At 52.8% G+C, this 18,072-nt stretch overlaps 1 protein-coding gene across 9 annotated transcripts in view; it reads right to left on the bottom strand.

Annotated features, from left to right (window-relative positions):
• Positions 1 to 18,072, bottom strand: part of MYO9B (myosin IXB) — a 90,386-nt gene that overhangs the window by 27,720 nt on the left and 44,594 nt on the right. For all 9 annotated transcript variants that reach the window (XM_086698708.1, XM_086698704.1, XM_086698705.1 and 6 more), the window contains exons 3-11: positions 15,193 to 15,287; positions 9,207 to 9,269; positions 8,689 to 8,788; positions 8,324 to 8,424; positions 6,527 to 6,656; positions 5,577 to 5,666; positions 3,651 to 3,767; positions 3,173 to 3,307; positions 1,637 to 1,758 (exon numbers count right to left, since the gene is read on the bottom strand). In XM_086698708.1, the coding sequence (XP_086554834.1) occupies positions 1,637 to 1,758; positions 3,173 to 3,307; positions 3,651 to 3,767; positions 5,577 to 5,666; positions 6,527 to 6,656; positions 8,324 to 8,424; positions 8,689 to 8,788; positions 9,207 to 9,269; positions 15,193 to 15,287 (953 nt within the window). The remainder of the gene's footprint in view (positions 1 to 1,636; positions 1,759 to 3,172; positions 3,308 to 3,650; positions 3,768 to 5,576; positions 5,667 to 6,526; positions 6,657 to 8,323; positions 8,425 to 8,688; positions 8,789 to 9,206; positions 9,270 to 15,192; positions 15,288 to 18,072) is intronic.

Here is an 18,072-nt window from a genome sequence, read left to right on the forward strand (position 1 = left end):
CTCTGTCTCTCTCAGAAATAAACATTAAAAATTAAAAAAAAAAATACCGGTTTCCTGTGCTATTTTAGAAAATCCCAATCAATGCAAAAAAAAAAAAAAATCGACGATGAATAAAAACAGCAAGATTTTAAACGAAGACAGATCGGACCCTGCTCAGCCCAGCCCTGCCTCACATCCAGATCCAGCTCTGGGTTTCCCGGGAGTGACGATTTAGCCCTTCCTAGCACCCTGCCTCTTCTTTCATCTAAACATTCTCTCCCTGGACCCCAGTTATGAACGGAGGTGTCTGTCCCCTGTCCCAGATGGGGACTTGGTCTGAGGCAGGAGGTGAGCCTGATTCAACCCAGCCCCGCAGGGGCTTCAGAAGCAGACAAGTGGTTGATAAGAAGTTGGTGACAGAAAGATGTGTCCACATCCTGACCCCTGGAGCCTGGGAAAGTGACTTTATTCAGAAACAGGGTCTTTATGAATATAATTAGTAATTCAGATGAGGTCTTTAGGGTGGTGGATTGGAATATTTATTTATTTAAAAGTTTATTTATGGGGCATCTGGGTGGCTCAGTCGGTTAAGCCTCTGACTTTGGCTCAGGTCACCATCTGGCGGTTCGTGAGTTCAAGCCCCGTGTCGGGCTCTGTGCTGACAGCTTGGAGCCTGGAGCCTGCTTCGGGTTCTGTGTCTCTGTCCCTCTCTCTCTCTGCCCCTCATCTGCTTACAATCTGTCTCTCTCTCAAAAATAAACATTAAAAAAACAGTTTATTTATTTATTTTGGGAGAGAAAGAGTAAAAGTGGGGGAGGAGTGAAATGAGAGGGAGAGAGAATCCCAAGCCGGTCCTGTGCTGTCGAGTGCAGAGTAAGAGTCGGGGCTCAAACTCACAACCCCAAACCAAGAGTCAGATGCTCCACCGAGCCCCTGGAATCTTTCTAAGAAGAGGAGACGAGACAAAGACAGAAGAGAGGGTGCCGTGACCGCAGAGGCAGAGATCGGGGTGATGCGGCCGCGAGCCAAGGAATGCCTGGGGCCCCCGGAAGCTGGGAGAGGTGAGGAAGGATCCTCCCCTAGGTCTGGAAGGAGCACAGCCCTGCCGCCACCTTGATTTCGGCCCACTGATGCTGATTTTGCACTTCTGGCCTCCGGGACTGGGAGAGAGTATGTTTCTGCTGTTTCAAGCTGCCTGCGCTTTGTGGTCATTACAGGAGCTGCAGGAAGCGAATTCAGTGAGTGAATTTTGGGGACTCCAGCTAGGTGACCAAGCGGGAGGCACTTTACAAACAAAGTTTCCAGCATTCACTGTGTCCCGTGGACGAGGGGGTGCCAGGCTTATCGGTAAATCCGGCATCTGGGCCCCGGATTCCGTGCACTGCCCTTTGCGAGGATGCATCACCCCGGAGCCCAGTTTCTAGACTCGGGCCCCAGGTCCCTTTCTTAAGAACTCCCACCAGCGGGTGTGTTTCAGAGTTCAGCCACTGCACGTGTTAACATTTCTGTGATGATTGCTACGTGCATGGATAGGTCAGGATTTGTGGTTAAGTGAGTTGGACGAACTCAGAAGTTCTCGGGGATGGTGTGGATTCAGGGTGAGGCTCCAGGGGCTCGGGAACCAGCTCTGTGCGGGCACCGGGCCGTGGACACTTACTTGCTCTCTTCGTCCAGCAGATAGAAGAGCCCAGTGGGTTTCTTGCTGATCAGATGGATGCAGCCGACGTTATCCGTATAGTCAATGTTGTGCCATGAGATCCCTTCGCTCTGGTATTCCTCCTGCGGGGTTCGGCGGTTAGCTGAGAATGTCACTATCTCATGGCTACGTGCGTGTTTACATAGTACACGTTGTACATACACATATTTACGTATGCGTGTACCTATTTACACATACACACGTAAATAACACAATACACGTTAAGATAGCAATGGAGATCTATTAGTTATTGCGAAAGCACTAGTAACAGGAAACAAGAATGCACGTGTTTAAACATCCCTCACATAAGATGCTTAAGACTGCACTTAAAACGTCCCAGGGGGTCAGTGAACTTTCTCTGTAAAGGGCCGTGGTAACGTGTTAAGCTTTATGAGCTAGACGGGGCCGGTCACGATTCTGCTGTTACAATGTCAAAGAGGCCACAGGTGATAGGTAGCCAAGTGGGTGTGGCCATGTGCCAATAAAGGTTTGTTTGCCACAATTGGCTGTGGGGCCGGATTCGACCTCTGAGTTACCATTTGCTGGCCTCTGCTGTGGAACTGCAATGTCCAATAATGCGAGTGACCTACGTTAACTTCAAATTTTCTTATCACAGTTAAAAATGTAAGGGGAGGCTGGGTGGCTCAGTCGGTTAAGTGTCCGACTTCAGCTCAGGTCATGATCTCACAGTTTGTGGGTGTGAGCCCCGCATCAGGCTCTGTGCTGACAGCTCGGAGCCTGGAGTCTGCTTCCGATTCTGTGTCTCCCTCTCTCTGCCCCTCCCTTGCTCTCTCTCTCTCTCTCTCTCTCAAAAATAAACATTAAAAAAAACAAACAAAACGTAAAAAGAAACTAGTGAAGTTAACTTTAATAATACACTTCATTTAGACTCATATATCCAAACTATGGTCCTGTCAATGTGTAAGCAATGTGAAAGATATTGATGAGGCGTTTTGTGTTTATAATCTTTTTCTTCCGCACTACGTGTTTGCAATTGGCAGTGTTTCACTCTTGCCACACGCCTCAATTTGGACCAGCCGCATTTCGAGTGCTCAACAGCCAGAAAGAAAGTGTAATAGTAAAATCAGCTAGATATTTATGTAAACCCATCATTTTTTTCCCCCCTGCCAGAATCATCAGTGTAAAGGATAAATACAATGGGTAAAGACGGCTGAGTGTTTGGTAGGGAAGAGACACGTAAGCCAGACTGACAATATTCTTGACCAAAGCAGATCCTTCCAGGGCCACTGCACTGCTCTCCCATTGAATGGATTTTCGCATCTGAGCCGAGGGATGGTGCAAAATTGCCCAATGGACAAAAATATCCCCAAGGTCTGCCTCATCCAAGGCTGGGCAGGATTTTCCCACACTTTCTCTTTTGCAGAGAAAAATCCCAGGGCTGGTTCATCCACAAACTGGGCCCCGAGGGAGATCCCGAATCTGGCTCCTTCTGTCCCTGCCTTGGGCTGCACAGGCAACAAGACGGCCTTTCCTTACCTGTTCCAGTTTGAAAATGTGCTGGTTGAAATAATACTGAAGCTGCTCGTTGGCATAGTTGATGCAGAACTGTTCAAAGCTGTTCCTCTCGAAGTCTTCAAATCCGAATATGTCGAGGACCCCGATGGACAAGCACTGGGAAGACAGAGAAAATGGTTATTGCTGGTGCATCCTCCTGTGAAGCGCCCTGTTTGGCTGCGAGGGCTCTGTGCTCGGCCGGACGCTCTGCTGTCGCTGCCTTGGAATCCGTAACATGTGCACAAGGGGCCCCATGTGTTCGTGGTGCACTGGGCCCTCTGCACTGCACCCCATCGGGTTCCTTGGGCCTGCCCCTCGGAGAAACCCGCCTCTCACCCGATACCACCCAGAGCCGCCTCGGTTCCCGACATCGCAGGCCATCTGCCGAGGATGTGCGACACTGAGCACGCGGCCTTCCCCGGCCCTGCCTGGTGGAGCAGGCAGGGGTGGGGGCCCTCACCGAGACACATTCTTCCATGTCTTTCTTGTTGAGGAGGGCGTGGTTGATCCGCAGCACGATCCAGTCGAACAGGGCGCTGTACAGGGACTTGGCCATGGAGTCGCGGGCAGTGATGGCCTGTGGGCACAAAGCAGAGAGTGTCATACCTTGATGAGGTGGGCCCCGGGCCGCACCACGCCGAAGTCTGCACTCGCTGGAAAATCCAGGATGTGACAATAAACGCCCAACTCTTCAGACACGCCTCCTCTCACTTTACACACCTCAGTCAGCGTGGACTCCCCGAGGCGAGGCGTGAAGTATGAAGCCGGCAGCCTAAGGTTTAGCAAAGGCTGTCTCTCCAGCAGCCTGGGGACTAAGGATGTGACACAGGCTCAGGGAGGGTGCCTGGCCTGCCCGTGGGGACAACCAGCCAAGAGGCCGAACTGGGCTTAAAGCCAGGTGCCCTGCGGTTCTGGGGATGCCATCGTGTGCATAAAAGCAGTAATGCCTTTTAAATTAAAAAAAAAAAAAAAAAGGGGGCGGGGCGCCCGGGTGGTTCTGTCGGTTGAGCGTCGGACTTTGGCTCAGGTCATGATCTCACAGTTCGTGAGTTCGAGCCCCGTGTCGGGCTCTGTGCTGACAGCTCGGAGCCTGGAGCCTGCTTCGGATTCTGTGTCTCCCTCTCTCTCTGCCCCATCCCCACTCATGCTCTGTCTCTCTCTGTCTTAAAAATAAGTAAAACATTAAAAAAAAAAAAAAAGGTTTATTGAGGTCTAATTTGCATACGAGAAATAAGAAATTTCTTCTCTGTATGTACTCAGATCTAAGTTGCGACAGATGTACCTGGCTGCAATTAAGATATACAACACATGGCTTTCCTGGGTGGTTGTGGAAATGGGGCCACGAGGCCCACGCCTGGCACCTTGCCCTTGGCGTTGAGCCCCTAAGGGCTAGCGGCGCCGCTGGGGTCTCGGGTGTCCTGTAGCAACTTTCACATAACATCGCAGGGTACCTTTGCCCTTGGGGGCTCAGAATGTCCATGGTGCCTGTTTAAGATGCCCACGCGGCCTCCACCACCAACTAAAAATCCCCCCAGTGGCTAGGTACTTTCCTGCAGCCATCCAAGCGGCAGGTCCCATCGCTCTTGACATGTAAAAATGCAAGAAAACCACATTGCCGGGAAGATATCTTGGCTGGGGCAAAGGCCAGAGAGAGAGGTGCCTTATCAAGATTTAGGGACCCACGTAATGGTTGTAAAAGTCATGCTCTAGCCTGGGGGGGGTCAACTATCTTAAATGCTGGCTACAAGGTCAGTAGTTTCCGATAGGAGGGCCAGACGGTCTGTGTTGTGATGGCCCAGCTCTGCCCGTGCAGTAGAAAACCAGCACCGAAACAAATGGGTGTGGCTGTGTGCCCCTGAAACTTTATTTACAAAAGTGGGCGGTGGGCTGGATTTGGCCTGCAGGCTGCAGGTGGCTGTCCTCTGCTAGTGAAAACCAGCATGGGAACACCAAGACAAATACGTGCTTCAGATTGTGTGTCTCCCTCTCTCTCTGCCCCTCCTGTGGACATGCTCTCTCTCACTCTCTTTCAAAAATAAATAAAAACATTCAAAAAAATTTTAGAGAGAGAGAAAGAAGGAGAGCATGTGCGCAAGCGGGGGGGGGGGGGCAGAGGGGGAGAGAGAGAGAGAGAGAGAGAAAGAATCTCAAGCAGGCTCCGTCATCAGTACGAAGGCTGATGCAGGGCTCGATCCCAAGACCCCAGGACCATAACTTGAGCTGAAGTCGAGAGGCAGATGCTCAACCAATGGAGCCACCCAGGCGCCTCCTCCTCTGTCACTTTAAACATCGGAAAAAGACTATCCAGGCTGGCTGTTTCCAAAGCCCCCACCCTAAGTCATGGTTTGGGGCCTGGTGCCCCGTGAGAGCCCAGGGTGGCGCTCACCTCGCTGAGACTGTAGGGAAGGATGAGTTTGTCATTGGCCGTCACGGTTTTTCTTTTGGTCAGAACCTCCACCAGGATTTCTCGCTTCACCTGTTTCGAAGTCCGGGAGGGAGAGAAAGGGACGGGGGATAGAGGGCTTGTTGGGCAGGTCCTCCTGTCACCAGGGAAGGTGAGAGAAGGACCCCCAGCATCTGTACCGAAAGCGTGCCTCCGCCCACCCTGTGCTGTGTGCTATGCTCGCTGGGTTTCAGAACCGTTACACCCACAGGCTCGATGGCCCTGGGAGTATGGTCACATGGGCCCAGGTGTCACTGCGGGCCCGTGTGCAGCCTGCCAACCTGCATTTATAGATGTCGCTGAAGGCGTGGGCTCCTGGCCTGTTCCCTCCTGACCACCAAGCCCCCTCCACAAGCTAGAGGTGGGGGGTTGAGTGCCGGTGGATAAGGGACCGGCAGGTCCAATGAGAAAATGACCTTGCTGATCAAAGTATGGCTTTAAAGGGCCTTTCACAGGAGGGGCTGAGGGGGGAGGCAGCCATGCCCAGGAGGCAGCCCTTTAAAAATAAAGAAGGGATGCCCTTGAGGGCATTACGCTGAGTGAAATAAATCACACAGAGCAAAACGAGGACCGTATGATCTCACTCGTATGTGGAATCTAAAAAAAAACAAAAACACACACCAAAAAAACCCCCCAAACTGGAATGATGTATGGTGACAGATGTTAACGAGACTTACTGTGGTAATCATTTTGCAATACATACAAATAGCGGATCATTATGTTGCAACCTGAAACTAACGCGATGTTGGAGGGCAATTATACTTCACTTAAAGAGAGAGAGAGAGAGAAAAACAGAAACGAGGAAGAGGCTTTGTACAGATGGCAGGGAGGAAGCAGGCGGACAAGCCCTGGCTCACAGAAGCGCAGCCACGGCCGAGCCCAGCAAGCAGTACCTTCAGGAGCTGTGACAGCGTGTCCAGCACCTCGGGGGGCCCGACCTCCAGACCTTCGTCTCGGCCCGTGGCTCTCTTCTTGTACGTGACATTGCCCAGGTACAGGATGGCAGAGAGGACGGAAAAAATCCTGGGGGAGCAAAGGAGCCTGGGTTGGGGACGTTTCCAGAGTCGTTAAGACGATAGAAGCTTCCAGCCAATTGGGCTGAATTTGTAAAACCAGCCAGGTCCGGTCAGAACATACGAAGTTAAAAAAAAAAAACAAAAAACGTCCAATCTCATGGTCAGGGACCCTTTGTGGAACGTACGTGACTTCGGAGGCAGATGGCACACCTCCCCCCTCTCCCCCCAGTTGGGGGGGGGGGTTGGTTACAAACTTTTTGTATGGAGGCCTAACATCCATGAAAAAAAAAATTCCAAAAACTATGTCACCATGCATAAAGAACAGGCAAAGAAAGCAAACAACTCTCAAGCACAGAGCTTGATGAACCGTCGCAAAATATACGCAGCCCTGTAACTAGCACTCAGAGTAAGAGACAGAACATTCCAGGCACTGGAACCCACCCCAGGCCCTGCAGAGGAACTGCTGTCCTTGTAGCGAATGCTGTCCGTGAACTGGATGTCACGGACATGACATGAACGGAACGGATGTTCCGTCCGCGAACGGATATGTACTTGTATCTGGCCTGTCACTGGAACACTGTGGTGCGTGGGGGGGGGGGGGGGGGGGCTATGCATGTTACCACGTATAGACCTGGCTTGTGCATTCTTAGCATCTCGGCCTTGGCACTGCTGATGTGCGCGACCAAATAATTCTTTGCTGCGGAGGGCTGTCCCCTGCACCGCGGGGTGCCTCCGCCTACGAGATGCTGGTATAGCATTGTCCCTCCTCCCCCACCCCTACACAGTGTGATAACCAAAAATGTCTCCAGATACGGCGCCCCGGGAGAAGACCACTGCTGTGTGTGGAGTCCAGAGGTCCGCAATCTACGGTCCGTTATCGTCCAGCCTCTGAGCTGAGAATGGTTAAGTTTTTAAGAGTATGGTTAAGAAACTAAACACAACACAGAGAAGAACGTGTAACAGGGACTGTCTGGCCTTCAAAATGGAAAATTTTACTATCTGACCCTTTACGGAAAGTTTGCCAACCTCTGCACCATATATAGCTGTTTATTTATTTAATCTCCTGCTGGTGGGCAGTGTGTGTGTGTGTGTGTGTGTGTGTGTGTGTGTGTGTGTGTGTGTGTGTGTGTGTGTGGCGGGGGGGCGCAGAATTCAATCTTTTTGGCTGTTAATAACGAGGCTGTCGTGTGCGTGTCTTTGGGCACACGTGCGCATTTAGTTGTGCACACACAGCTCTGGTAGAGCCTGCAAACATTTTTCCAAAGTGGCTGGCCTGACGTGTGCCCTTCTAGAAGCGGGCACACGTCAGGCCAGCCACCCGCTGGGTGTACCCGCTGGGCAGGTGTGGAGAAGGCCCCCGTGTGGCTTCCAAAAACAATCAAAAAAATTTTTAATTGTGGCAAAAATACACGGCAGGGAACATTCAGGACCTTAACCACGTTTAAGTGTTAAGCACATGTGCGTTGTTGGGAGAAAGCCCCGTGGCCTTGTGTCTCCCAACGACTAATGACGAGCGAGCCCCTCTTCCTGTGCCCATCATCACCAGGCAGCCCTCCTTAGTGCCTTAGTTCCTGCTGGGCCATCAGTCAGCTCTCAGAAGTGTCCAGTAAGGTGTGTGTGTGTGTGTGGGGTGTCCGCGCAGGAGAAGGTGGGCCGGCCGGCCCGCCCACTTACTGCTTCTTGGTGGCAGGGAGGAAGCCCACCATCTCCATGGCCTGCTTGAGTCTTTCAAAGTCATGCTTCAGGTCTTCTCCATCTTCGATCTTCAAGTTATGCTGGAAAACAGTCAGGGGCACGCTGGGTATTTCTGGGCCGGTGAGGGTGGCGTGCAAGAAGGATTTTGGCTGGAACCGAGGGGGCAGGGCTCGGGACACGGGGGATGAATGGGCCCCTTTATGCCGCCTCCCTCTGGGCCGCCTCGGAGTCTGTTCGGAGGCCCAGCGAGGGCCCGGGCAGACAGCCTCCGACCGCCCGGTGGCGCGTAAACAGCCCGTGGGGAACAGAGGCAGCGTTTGTGGCCGGGGCTTGGGGCTGTTTACCTGGTTGAGGTAGAAATAATCTTCAGGCTGCTTGAGCTGAAATTCTTGACGCTCTTCCTCGCTGACCCCAAGTAACAAGTAATAAAACACGTGATAGTTCCTGTGGGTCCGAATGGGGAGGAAAAATGCGTTTTGGGGGGCCAAGCAGCAGTTACGCTTCAAGCCACTACTAATACCGTTTATGGGAAGGAGGGCGCCTCGAATACGTACAAATTTGAGACAATACGTCGATTCCCGTTACGTCTTGAGAAGAAAATGAAGCTGTGAGCTTTGCCAGTGACTACGTTTCTGGGGCTGGGGGCGGGGGGGGGGGCTTACTCTGGGGAAAAGCCCGGGGGAGGCACAAAAATAAGGGCGAAAGGTGGCTTTCAGGAGGTAGGAGTGCAAAGCTCGCGGCCACAGAGCAGCTCACTCCGGGGAGACGGGCCGCTGCCTCCCGTGGGGCCAAGCCACCTGCTTCTCTCCTTTGTGCGGGAAGAAGGCAGATATGGCGGGTCACTGAGAAAATTTCCTCTTACCTCTCGTCCTTCTCTTGAGAGACCAGGCGAGACTTTTCCAGCAGGTATTTTTCCACCACAGCCCTGTCATTAAAAGGAAAAAAAAAAAAAAATGAAGGGAGAAAATGTTCCCTTTTGATATGCTTTTCTGGAAGGAACGGGTGTCGTCTGTTACACCATCAGGACACCAGCTGTGGACTAACTTCCTTTGACCCAAGGTAAACCACGGGCGCCTAAATCACCTCTAGAAATACGATCAGCCTACGGGCGCCCGGATGGCTCGGGTGTCTGACTCTTGTCAGGTCGTGATCCCAGGGTTGTGGGGTCGAGCCCCTCGTTGCGCTCTGCACTGAGCGTGGAGCCTGCTCGGGATTCTCTCTCTCTCCACCCCTCTCTTCCTTGTGTGTGCACACATGCGTGTACTCTCTCTTAAACATTAAAAAAAGAGAGATTCCCTCTCCGCCCCTCCCCCCCCAAAAAATCTAACTATAAGATGATAACAGGTTCGTTTTCTACTTTTTCTACAGCTTTATTACCGATACAGACCGCGCGTGCTTCAACCGGGTGATTTTTGACTGGATCCTTCCATAATCTACACATTTTCTTTTGAGAGCTTTACCAGCGGTCCCTGACGTACGACAAGCGAAAAGCGTGTGAACTGGTGACTGGTGGTGACACCTGTGTGCCCGCCACCATGACCAAGCTTCCTGGGCCTTGGTCATCCCTCCCTGCCTCCCACCCCACCCCGAAACAGCCACCGATCGGCTCCGCTCTAGATTAGTTTGCATTTTCTAGAATTTGAAAGAAATACGAGCATTCGGTATATATACTGTGTCTGCCTTGTCACCTCGGCCCAATGATTCTCGGATTCAGCCACATGGGGGCATGTACCAGAACTCCATTCCTTCTTATGGCTGGACCCGCCACATTGCATCGGCCTGTTCATCAGCCGAGGGACGTTTGAATGTTTGCTGTGTGGCCCTAGGGCAGGGGCCAGGGACCTCTGCTGCCATACTCTGAATGCTGACAGCAGTAATGGCGAATTTTCCTTCAGCATCCTTCTTTTCTGTTAGTTTATTTACTTATTTTGAGGAGACAGAGAAAGCGCAGGCGTGAGTGGGGGGAGAGGCAGAGAGAGGGAGGAGAGAGAGAATTCCAAGCAGGCTCTGAGCTGTCAGCGAAAAGCCTGATGTGGGGCTCGAACTCATGAACCGTGAGATCGTGACCTGAGCCGAAGTCGGATGCTCAACTGACTGAGCCACCCACAAACCCCAGCATCTACTACTTTCTAAGCACTGGTTTGCAAGGATTAGGTGCCCTGAATCCTTCCACCCGGGGGGCGGGCACTGTGGCTTCCACTGATAGATGAGGTACTAAAAACTGAAGAGGCCACATGTTGCCTGGGACTCCACAGGAGGGAAGTGGCCTGGCGGGGACCCAAGCCTGCATTGGCCCTGCTCCCTGCACACTCTCTGGGGCCAGAGGGGCTGGTCTTTCACGGGTTCCACCATCACCACAGGTGGGAGCTGGAGGGCTCTGCAGGCAACTCTTGTTTGAGCCTCTTGTGTTTTTAATTTTCTTTTTTTTTTTAATGTTTTATTTATTTATTTATTAAAAAAAAATTTTTTTTAACGTTTTATTTATTTTTGAGACAGGGAGAGACAGAGCATGAACAGGGGAGAGTCAGACAGAGAGAGACACAGAATCTGAAACAGGCTCCAGGCTCTGAGCTGTCAGCACAGAGCCCGACGCGGGGCTCGAACTCATGGACCGAGAGATCATGACCTGGGCCGAAGTCGGCCGCTTAACCGACTGAGCCACCCAGGAGCCCCTTTATTTATTCTTTTTAAAAGAGAAACAGAGATAGAGCATGAGCAGGGGAAGGGCGGAGAGAGAGAGGGAGACACAGAATCGGAAGCAGGCTCCAGGGTCCGAGCTGTCGGCACAGAGCCTGACGCGGGGCTCGAACTCACGAGCTGTGAGATCATGACCGGAGCTGAAGTCCGATGCTTAACCGACTGAGCCACCTAGGAGCCCCGGAGCCCACTGTGTTTTACAGGAGAGGCAGCTGGTGGCGAGGGGTGGCAGGGTGGGGGGGTGGGGGCAGCACCGGGCCTCTGATCCAGGGCTTTCTGGAGGTCACCTGCCTCTCTCTTCAGGACAACAGTCTTCTGTCTGCAGCCTTGCCTGGGACACATGCACACAAAACATGCACGGGTGGGGCTCCACGGGCTCCGCCTGTGTCCTCTCTTCTTTCAAGCCCATGTTTTTTCTATTTCTTGCCCCAGCTAGTAACTATTTTAGTTATCGGTGGTTTGTTCTCCTGGGGAGGGAGGCTGCATCTGGTTCTAGAATCAGACTCCTGTTTGAATCTACCCCTGTGGCCAATTCCCTGTGCTGTGTCAGCGTAAGGGGAGGACAGTGACCCCTCACTGGCACTGAGTTGTCATTTGACGATGACAGCCCCTTCCCTTTCCTGATCATTTTTGAGGCCCCAGGCCCCTATGGCGGGTTTGTAGGGGGCCAGCGATCCCCCGACACGGAGCCACTGAACCCACAGGAAGACGAGGCCTTGCAGATTGGGGAACTGGAAGAAGCCTCGGACTGTCCCTGACCCTTAGCCTCCATAGGAAATGGCACTGAGAAGTGTCACCTCCCCAAAAGCAGAACCGGGTCTGGGCCTGCTCTTCTCCAGCTGGCCATGGCCACTCCCCGGACAGGAAGTGCACCTCCTCCTTGGAGCGTGGGCAGGCCATGGTCATGGGCCGAGGTGGGACTTCCTCTCCTGAATCTGAGGCCACACATATGACTTTCAGAAGTTGGTCTCTAAGATCCTGCCACCGAGGCCTCTGGCCCTGAGCTTGACAGGAGGCTGTGGCAGGAAGAACAGGCTGTACCAGTTAGCGGAGGGCCAGCCCTTGCTGGCGTACTGGGTCGCGGATGGTGGCCCCCAGAAGCAATGTCCACTTGGACCCTGTGAATGTCACCTTATTTGGAAAAAGGGTCTTTGGAGATGCGATTAAGGGAAGGATCTGGAGATACGATCATCCTCCATGATCAGGGTGAACCCTGAATCCAAGGACAAATGTCCTGAAAGGTAGAAGAGAATCACCGAGAGACACAGAGGAGAAGGCCACGTGATGCCACGTGGAAGCAGAGATTGGGGTGATGTGGCCACAAGCCAAGACAGGCCTGGGGTCACCAGAAGCTGCAAGAGGGGCATGAAGAACCCTCTCCCGTGGCCTCCGGAGGGAGTGCTGTCTGGCCTACGTCTTGATTTCTGTATCTTCAGGGCTGGGAGACAACAGACTCCTGTTGTTCTGAGCCCCCGGTTCGTGGCACTTTGTTAAGGCAGCCCCAGGACACCAAACACAGGCCACACAGAGGAGTGAGCTGGGAGCAAGGGCTCTAGTGTCTGGCCCACGGCTGCAGAGCCAGTCCGGGACCCAGGGAAACATGAGGCAGCCTTCTGGCGTCTCTGGTCCCCTCTGACGGAGCCCCCAGGACTGTAGACAAGGTATAATTCTGGGCATCTCTGGCTGGTCAGTTGCCTTGCAACGTGGGTGGGTGGCGGTGCCCGTGGAGGGGCCCAGCAGTGCTGGGCGGGGGGACCACTGGATGGTCTGTGGGGGGGGGGGGGGCTGAGGAGCCAGAAGAGAAGTGTCATTACTGGGGGGTCTCTCACCCATACCACCCTGGAGCCAGTGGGAAAAAGGAAAGAAGCCAGAGGCTGAAGGACTCGGGAAAACAACATTCCTGCTTGTGCCTTGAATACGAACTGTCATTTGAAACCATCATCAGGTTAGAGGGACAGAAGAACCTATATAATTTGGACCCTATCCCCGGGCCCTGCCACTTGAGGACTTCTCCATTCCCGAAATGCCGGAGCCTTCTCTAGGCCTCTAGTCCTGCTGCTTAGCTCTCCCCACATCGAACATTTGGGGCTTCTCACCCCGCTGCTCAGAGCATCACCTGGAACGGGTGTAAATCTGCCGCCACTGCAGACCCTCACGTCAGTATGTGGAAGCAGAGGGGCGCCTGGGGGGCTCAGTCGGTTGAGCGTCTGACTTCGGCTCAGGTCATGATCTCACGGTCCGTGGGTTCGAGCCCCGCGTCGGGCTCTGGGCTGATGGCTCAGAGCCTGGAGCCTGCTTCGGATTCTGTGTCTCCCTCTCTCTGCCCCTCCCCCGCTCATGCTCTGTCTCTCTCTGTCTCAAAAATAAATAAACATTAAAAAAATTAAAAAAAAAAAGAATGTGGAAGCAGGGAGGATCCCTTTGAATAACCTTGGATTGTGCCAAGATGCCTTTTTTTTTTTTTTCTTTCCACTTTGAGAGAGTTTTATTGGCAAGGGTGCCTGTGTGGCTCGGTCGGTTAAGCGTCCAACTTCGGCTCAGGTCATGATCTCATGGTTCGTGAGTTCAAGTCCCACATTGGGCTCTCTGTCAGTGCAGAGCTCACTTCACATCCTCTGTCCATCCCCCTCTCTCTGCCCTGCCCTTGCTTGCTCTCTCTCTCTCTCTCTCTCAAAAATAAAATAAAAAAAAAAGTTTTATTGGCCCATAAGACCTTTGCATAGTAAAAAATACCCAAAACACTGTGTAGTATTCAATCACAATTACGTTTTAACCAACTGCAACTACCCAGAATGCTTTTTTTTTCCAAAATATATACTTAAAAAAAAATTTTTTTTAACATTTATTCATTTTTGAGAGACACAGAGAGACAGAGTGTGAGCAGGGGTGGGGCAGAGAGAGAGAGGGAGACACAGAACCTGAAGCAGGCTCCAGGCTCCGAGCTATCAGCACAGAACCGGATGCAGGGCGCAAACCCATGAACTCTGAGATTGTGACATGAGCCCCCCAGGCGCCCCCAGAATATATACTTTTTAAACAAGAAATCCTTCAGAATAGAATTCTTAAATGACATGGCTTAAACACTATGACAAAACAGATAATTCCTTATCACGTTAATTCGCTGCACACAACTGCCAGATGTTTTCATAAGCATAACTGCTACACAGAGTGTAAATGAGCACGATTTCAACGTTACACATATAGCTGAGGTAACCATGCCTTCAGAACTCACATTTTCGGCACAAAATGCTGGTCTGTTTTAACTTCCACCAGGCAATCAACTTCACAGCCCAGTTACCACCCACCCACTCACCCATCGACCTGATCCATCCATCCATCCATGAACCCATCAACCTACGAACTCAGCCACCTATGAATTTATCCAACTAGCAAGAGCCTATCTACCTCCCCACCTCCCCAATCCATCCATCCATCCATCCATCCATCCATCCATCCATCCATCCAAGCATCCATCCGTCCATCCATCACCCATCCAATGAATCCATCCACCCACCCATGAATCTATACATGTATCCATTCACCCACATACCCAAGAATCTATCCATCTATCCATCTACCCACACACCCATGGATCAATCCATGAACCTATCTCCCCTTCCTCCCTCCCTCCCGTCTAGCCATCTACCCACCCTTGAGTACTTCCCTGGACAACCGCTTCAACTCGCTACCCAGCATTACGTCTTTTACGTCTTCTCCTGGCTAAAGGGGCACACCTTTGGCAAACTCCACGGTCCGCATCAGCTTTGCCTGTGGTATCTCCAGAGCCACCAAATTCAAAACCTCACCAAGACCAAGACATAGCTTGGCGTGTCCTTGCCAGTTCTTGGCAGACTAGCACCTTCAGGTCATCGTACTTGCTTCTTGGGCACCGGGGCCCATGCTCCATGACCGGGGGACAGAGGTTCCGCCCCTCCTGCACTTACACCTCCCACTTTGACCCACAGTTCAGATCTTCACATCAATGACTTCGGAAAAAAAAAAAAAATCACATTTGCGTCTCCGTACGATCCACACGTGTCTGCACGGCCGTAATGTCAACACTGAGCTCCCAGGCTGGCTCTTCCTTACAGGGATGCCCCAGGACCCCAGGCCAAGGCTGGTGGTACACGGCTAGATGCCTACCGACTCACCCTCTCACGATGCCACTCTCCAGGTAGTTGACTTGGATGAACTTCCCAAATCGACTGGAATTGTTGTTGTGGGCTGTTTTGGCATTCCCAAAAGCCTGTGAGGAAAACGGAAGCAGGGTTTCAGATCACGAGGATGAAATGTCTACACGCGCCTCAGCCTGGAGCCTCGGAGGTCCCCCTGGGCGCCGTGGACGCTCATTTGGCTGAAGTCACCCGGCGGCCCGAGAACTGGAGACCCCGAAGGTGTGAGGCCCAGGTGGGCTGCACCATACTTAACGCTTTATCTCTGGGTTTGGGTTGGGTGAGGGGGGTTCAAGTGTTAAGTCTCGGACGTGGAAAAGGCCAATCAGCGGCATCCTTTTTCAGTTACAATTGTTCATACGGTGAACTCTGGCCCGTGGGCTAAATCCAGTCTGCTGCTTATTTTTGTACTGCCTGTGAGCCAAGAGTGGTTTTTACATTTGTAAATCATTAAAAAAAAAAAAACCCAAGAAGAATATTATTTCCTGACACATGAAAATCCTATTCACATTTTCATGTCTGTAAATGAAGTTTTATTGGTGGATAGCCAGGCCCGCTCATTTATGGATCTTTCACGGCTGCTTCTATACCGTTAACAGCAGAGTAGCCATGAGAGAGACCTGCGGGCCTGCAGAGCTGAAAATATTTACTATTTGGCCCTTTCTGAAAGGAGGTTGCTGGGCCCTGGGCTGAGATGGGCGCTGGGCTCCAGAAGAATATGAGGCTGGGTAGGAGGAAGCAGATGTGGAGACACGTCCCGTCCTGGAGGGGGTTCTGTAATTCTGTGGGATGGCAAGCCAGTTCATGGCAAATTTTTTCAAAGTTTATTTCTTTTGAGAGAGAGAGAGAGAGCAGGCAGGCACACTGGAGGGGGAGGGGGAGAGAGACGCAACCCCGAGCAGGCTCCACACTGTCAGCGCAGAGACCGACTTGGGGCTCGAACTCATGAACCGTCAGCCAAAATCGAGAGTCGGCCACTTAACCGACTGAGCCACCCACGCGCCCTGGAGAGCTTTTTGACTGGAGTAAAACTAGCATAACACAAACTTAACCATTTTAAAATAAACAATTCAGTGGCATTTAGGACTTCCCAGTGTTGTGTAACTGTCACCTCTCATTCCAGAACATTTCCGTCACCCCAAAAGGAGACCCCATCCCCATTAGAACTCACTTCCCATCCCCCGTCCTGCCTCCTCCAGCCCCCGGCAGCCATCAGTCTGCTTTCTGCCTCTATGGAATTGCCTGTTCGGGACATTTCACCTAGGTGGGAGCATACATTATGTGGCTTTTCTGTCTGGTGTCCCTCACTCCGCATGATGCTTTTGGGGTTCATTCTCATTGTGGCACGAATCAGGGCTTTATTTCCAATACATAGAGGAAAGTATGAATAGTGCATGGAGTCTGTGACTCTGTGGGGTCCCCCTGGAGCCTCCTGAGGGTCCACCACCCAGATTAAGACAAAGCACACACCCTGCCCAGGTTTTTGGGGTGCCCCCCTTTCCATGAGGTATCCAACAGCCCTAAGGGGTGAACAGGCAGGGGGAACATATGATAAAACCTTGGGGGAATGCAGGGCAGGGAAGAAGAAGGTGCTGGGGGGGGTGTTTCCTGTTTTCAGGGAGAAAGACACTGGCAGAGGTGGGGGCCATGGGGCTGGGCAGATGAGGAGAGAAAGGCAGAACTGGTCATGGAGACTGGCGCTCAGCTGTCCAAGCCCTTGTGTCTCCAGGCGCCAAAGAAGGGGTGACATGGGGTGGGGTGATGCCCCACTCACACACAGAAAGGGAAGCCTGGTGGCCACAAGGAGGGTCAGGCCAACAGTGTTCCAGTTTGAGAAGGCTGAGCTGTATGGAAGGCTGGGAAGGCGTGAGGGCAGCGGGAAGGAAGTGGCAAGGCCACTGTCAAGGTCTGCAGGGGTTTGGGGGCTGAGTGTAGGTGTGTGAGGGTCTGGTGGGCCAGGGGGATGAGGGCAGGGCAGGGAGAGGTGGAGAGGCTCGCAGGGGACTCAGGGACCGGGAGACGCGCCCACACGGAGAGCAAGCAGGATTTTCTTAAAGGCTTCATTCTGCAGAGAAATGGATGTAGCAGATCCCCGATCAGAGCTTCTGGTGTCGTGATGTGAAGGCCCCATGAAGAAGTGTCTGCCGGGACACTTCCTTTGAGAACGGCTCTAATCAGCAGAGCCCGGAACCAGGGCAGCGGCACCGGGCTGTCAGGTGCCTGGCACATGGGGATCACAGGACAAGCAACTTCCTGCCCCACTGCTCCAGGGGCTCCAGACCCCAAGAATGGGCCCTGCTGAAAGACCTGAGGCCAAGTCACCCAGCAGGAGAGGAACAATGAAGGAGGTGCCCCAGGGAGGCAACCTGGCCCAGTACTGGAAATGGGGGCTCTGCTCGGGGCAGGGGTGGCGGCTGGGCACTTTTGGGGTTGGGGGGGGCTCCCCACGGCCTCATGGAGGCAGAACCCAGTCTGAGGAGGCACTTTCCCAAGTCAGCGGCCACAGGGGCCCCTTCTCGTCTTCACAAATGCTTCCTTAGGACGTGTCCATTGGCCGGGTTTTGAAAGCCTTCGAAGAGCTGAGTTAAACACATGGGCTCTTCAGCCAGTGGGAACGACCAGGTCCTGACGTGTGACTGAGCTGCCGGCCCAGTGGCTGGGTGACAAGAGCCTGGGGCCAGGTCTGGGACTGCCTGCTCTCCCAAGTGTCTACGGAACCCAGCGCAGGGTCCCCAGCCTCGGCACTGCTGATCCTCGGGGCTGGATCCTTCTCAGCGGTGGGACCGTCCGTGTGCTGTTGGGTCCTGAGCAGCGTCCTTGGCCTCCACCTGCCAGAGGCCAGCAGCATCGGCGACAACC

This window comes from Puma concolor, chromosome A2, assembly GCF_028749965.1.
Source record: "Puma concolor isolate L17-30 chromosome A2, mPumCon1.1.hap2, whole genome shotgun sequence".
Lineage (NCBI taxonomy): Eukaryota > Metazoa > Chordata > Mammalia > Carnivora > Felidae > Puma > Puma concolor.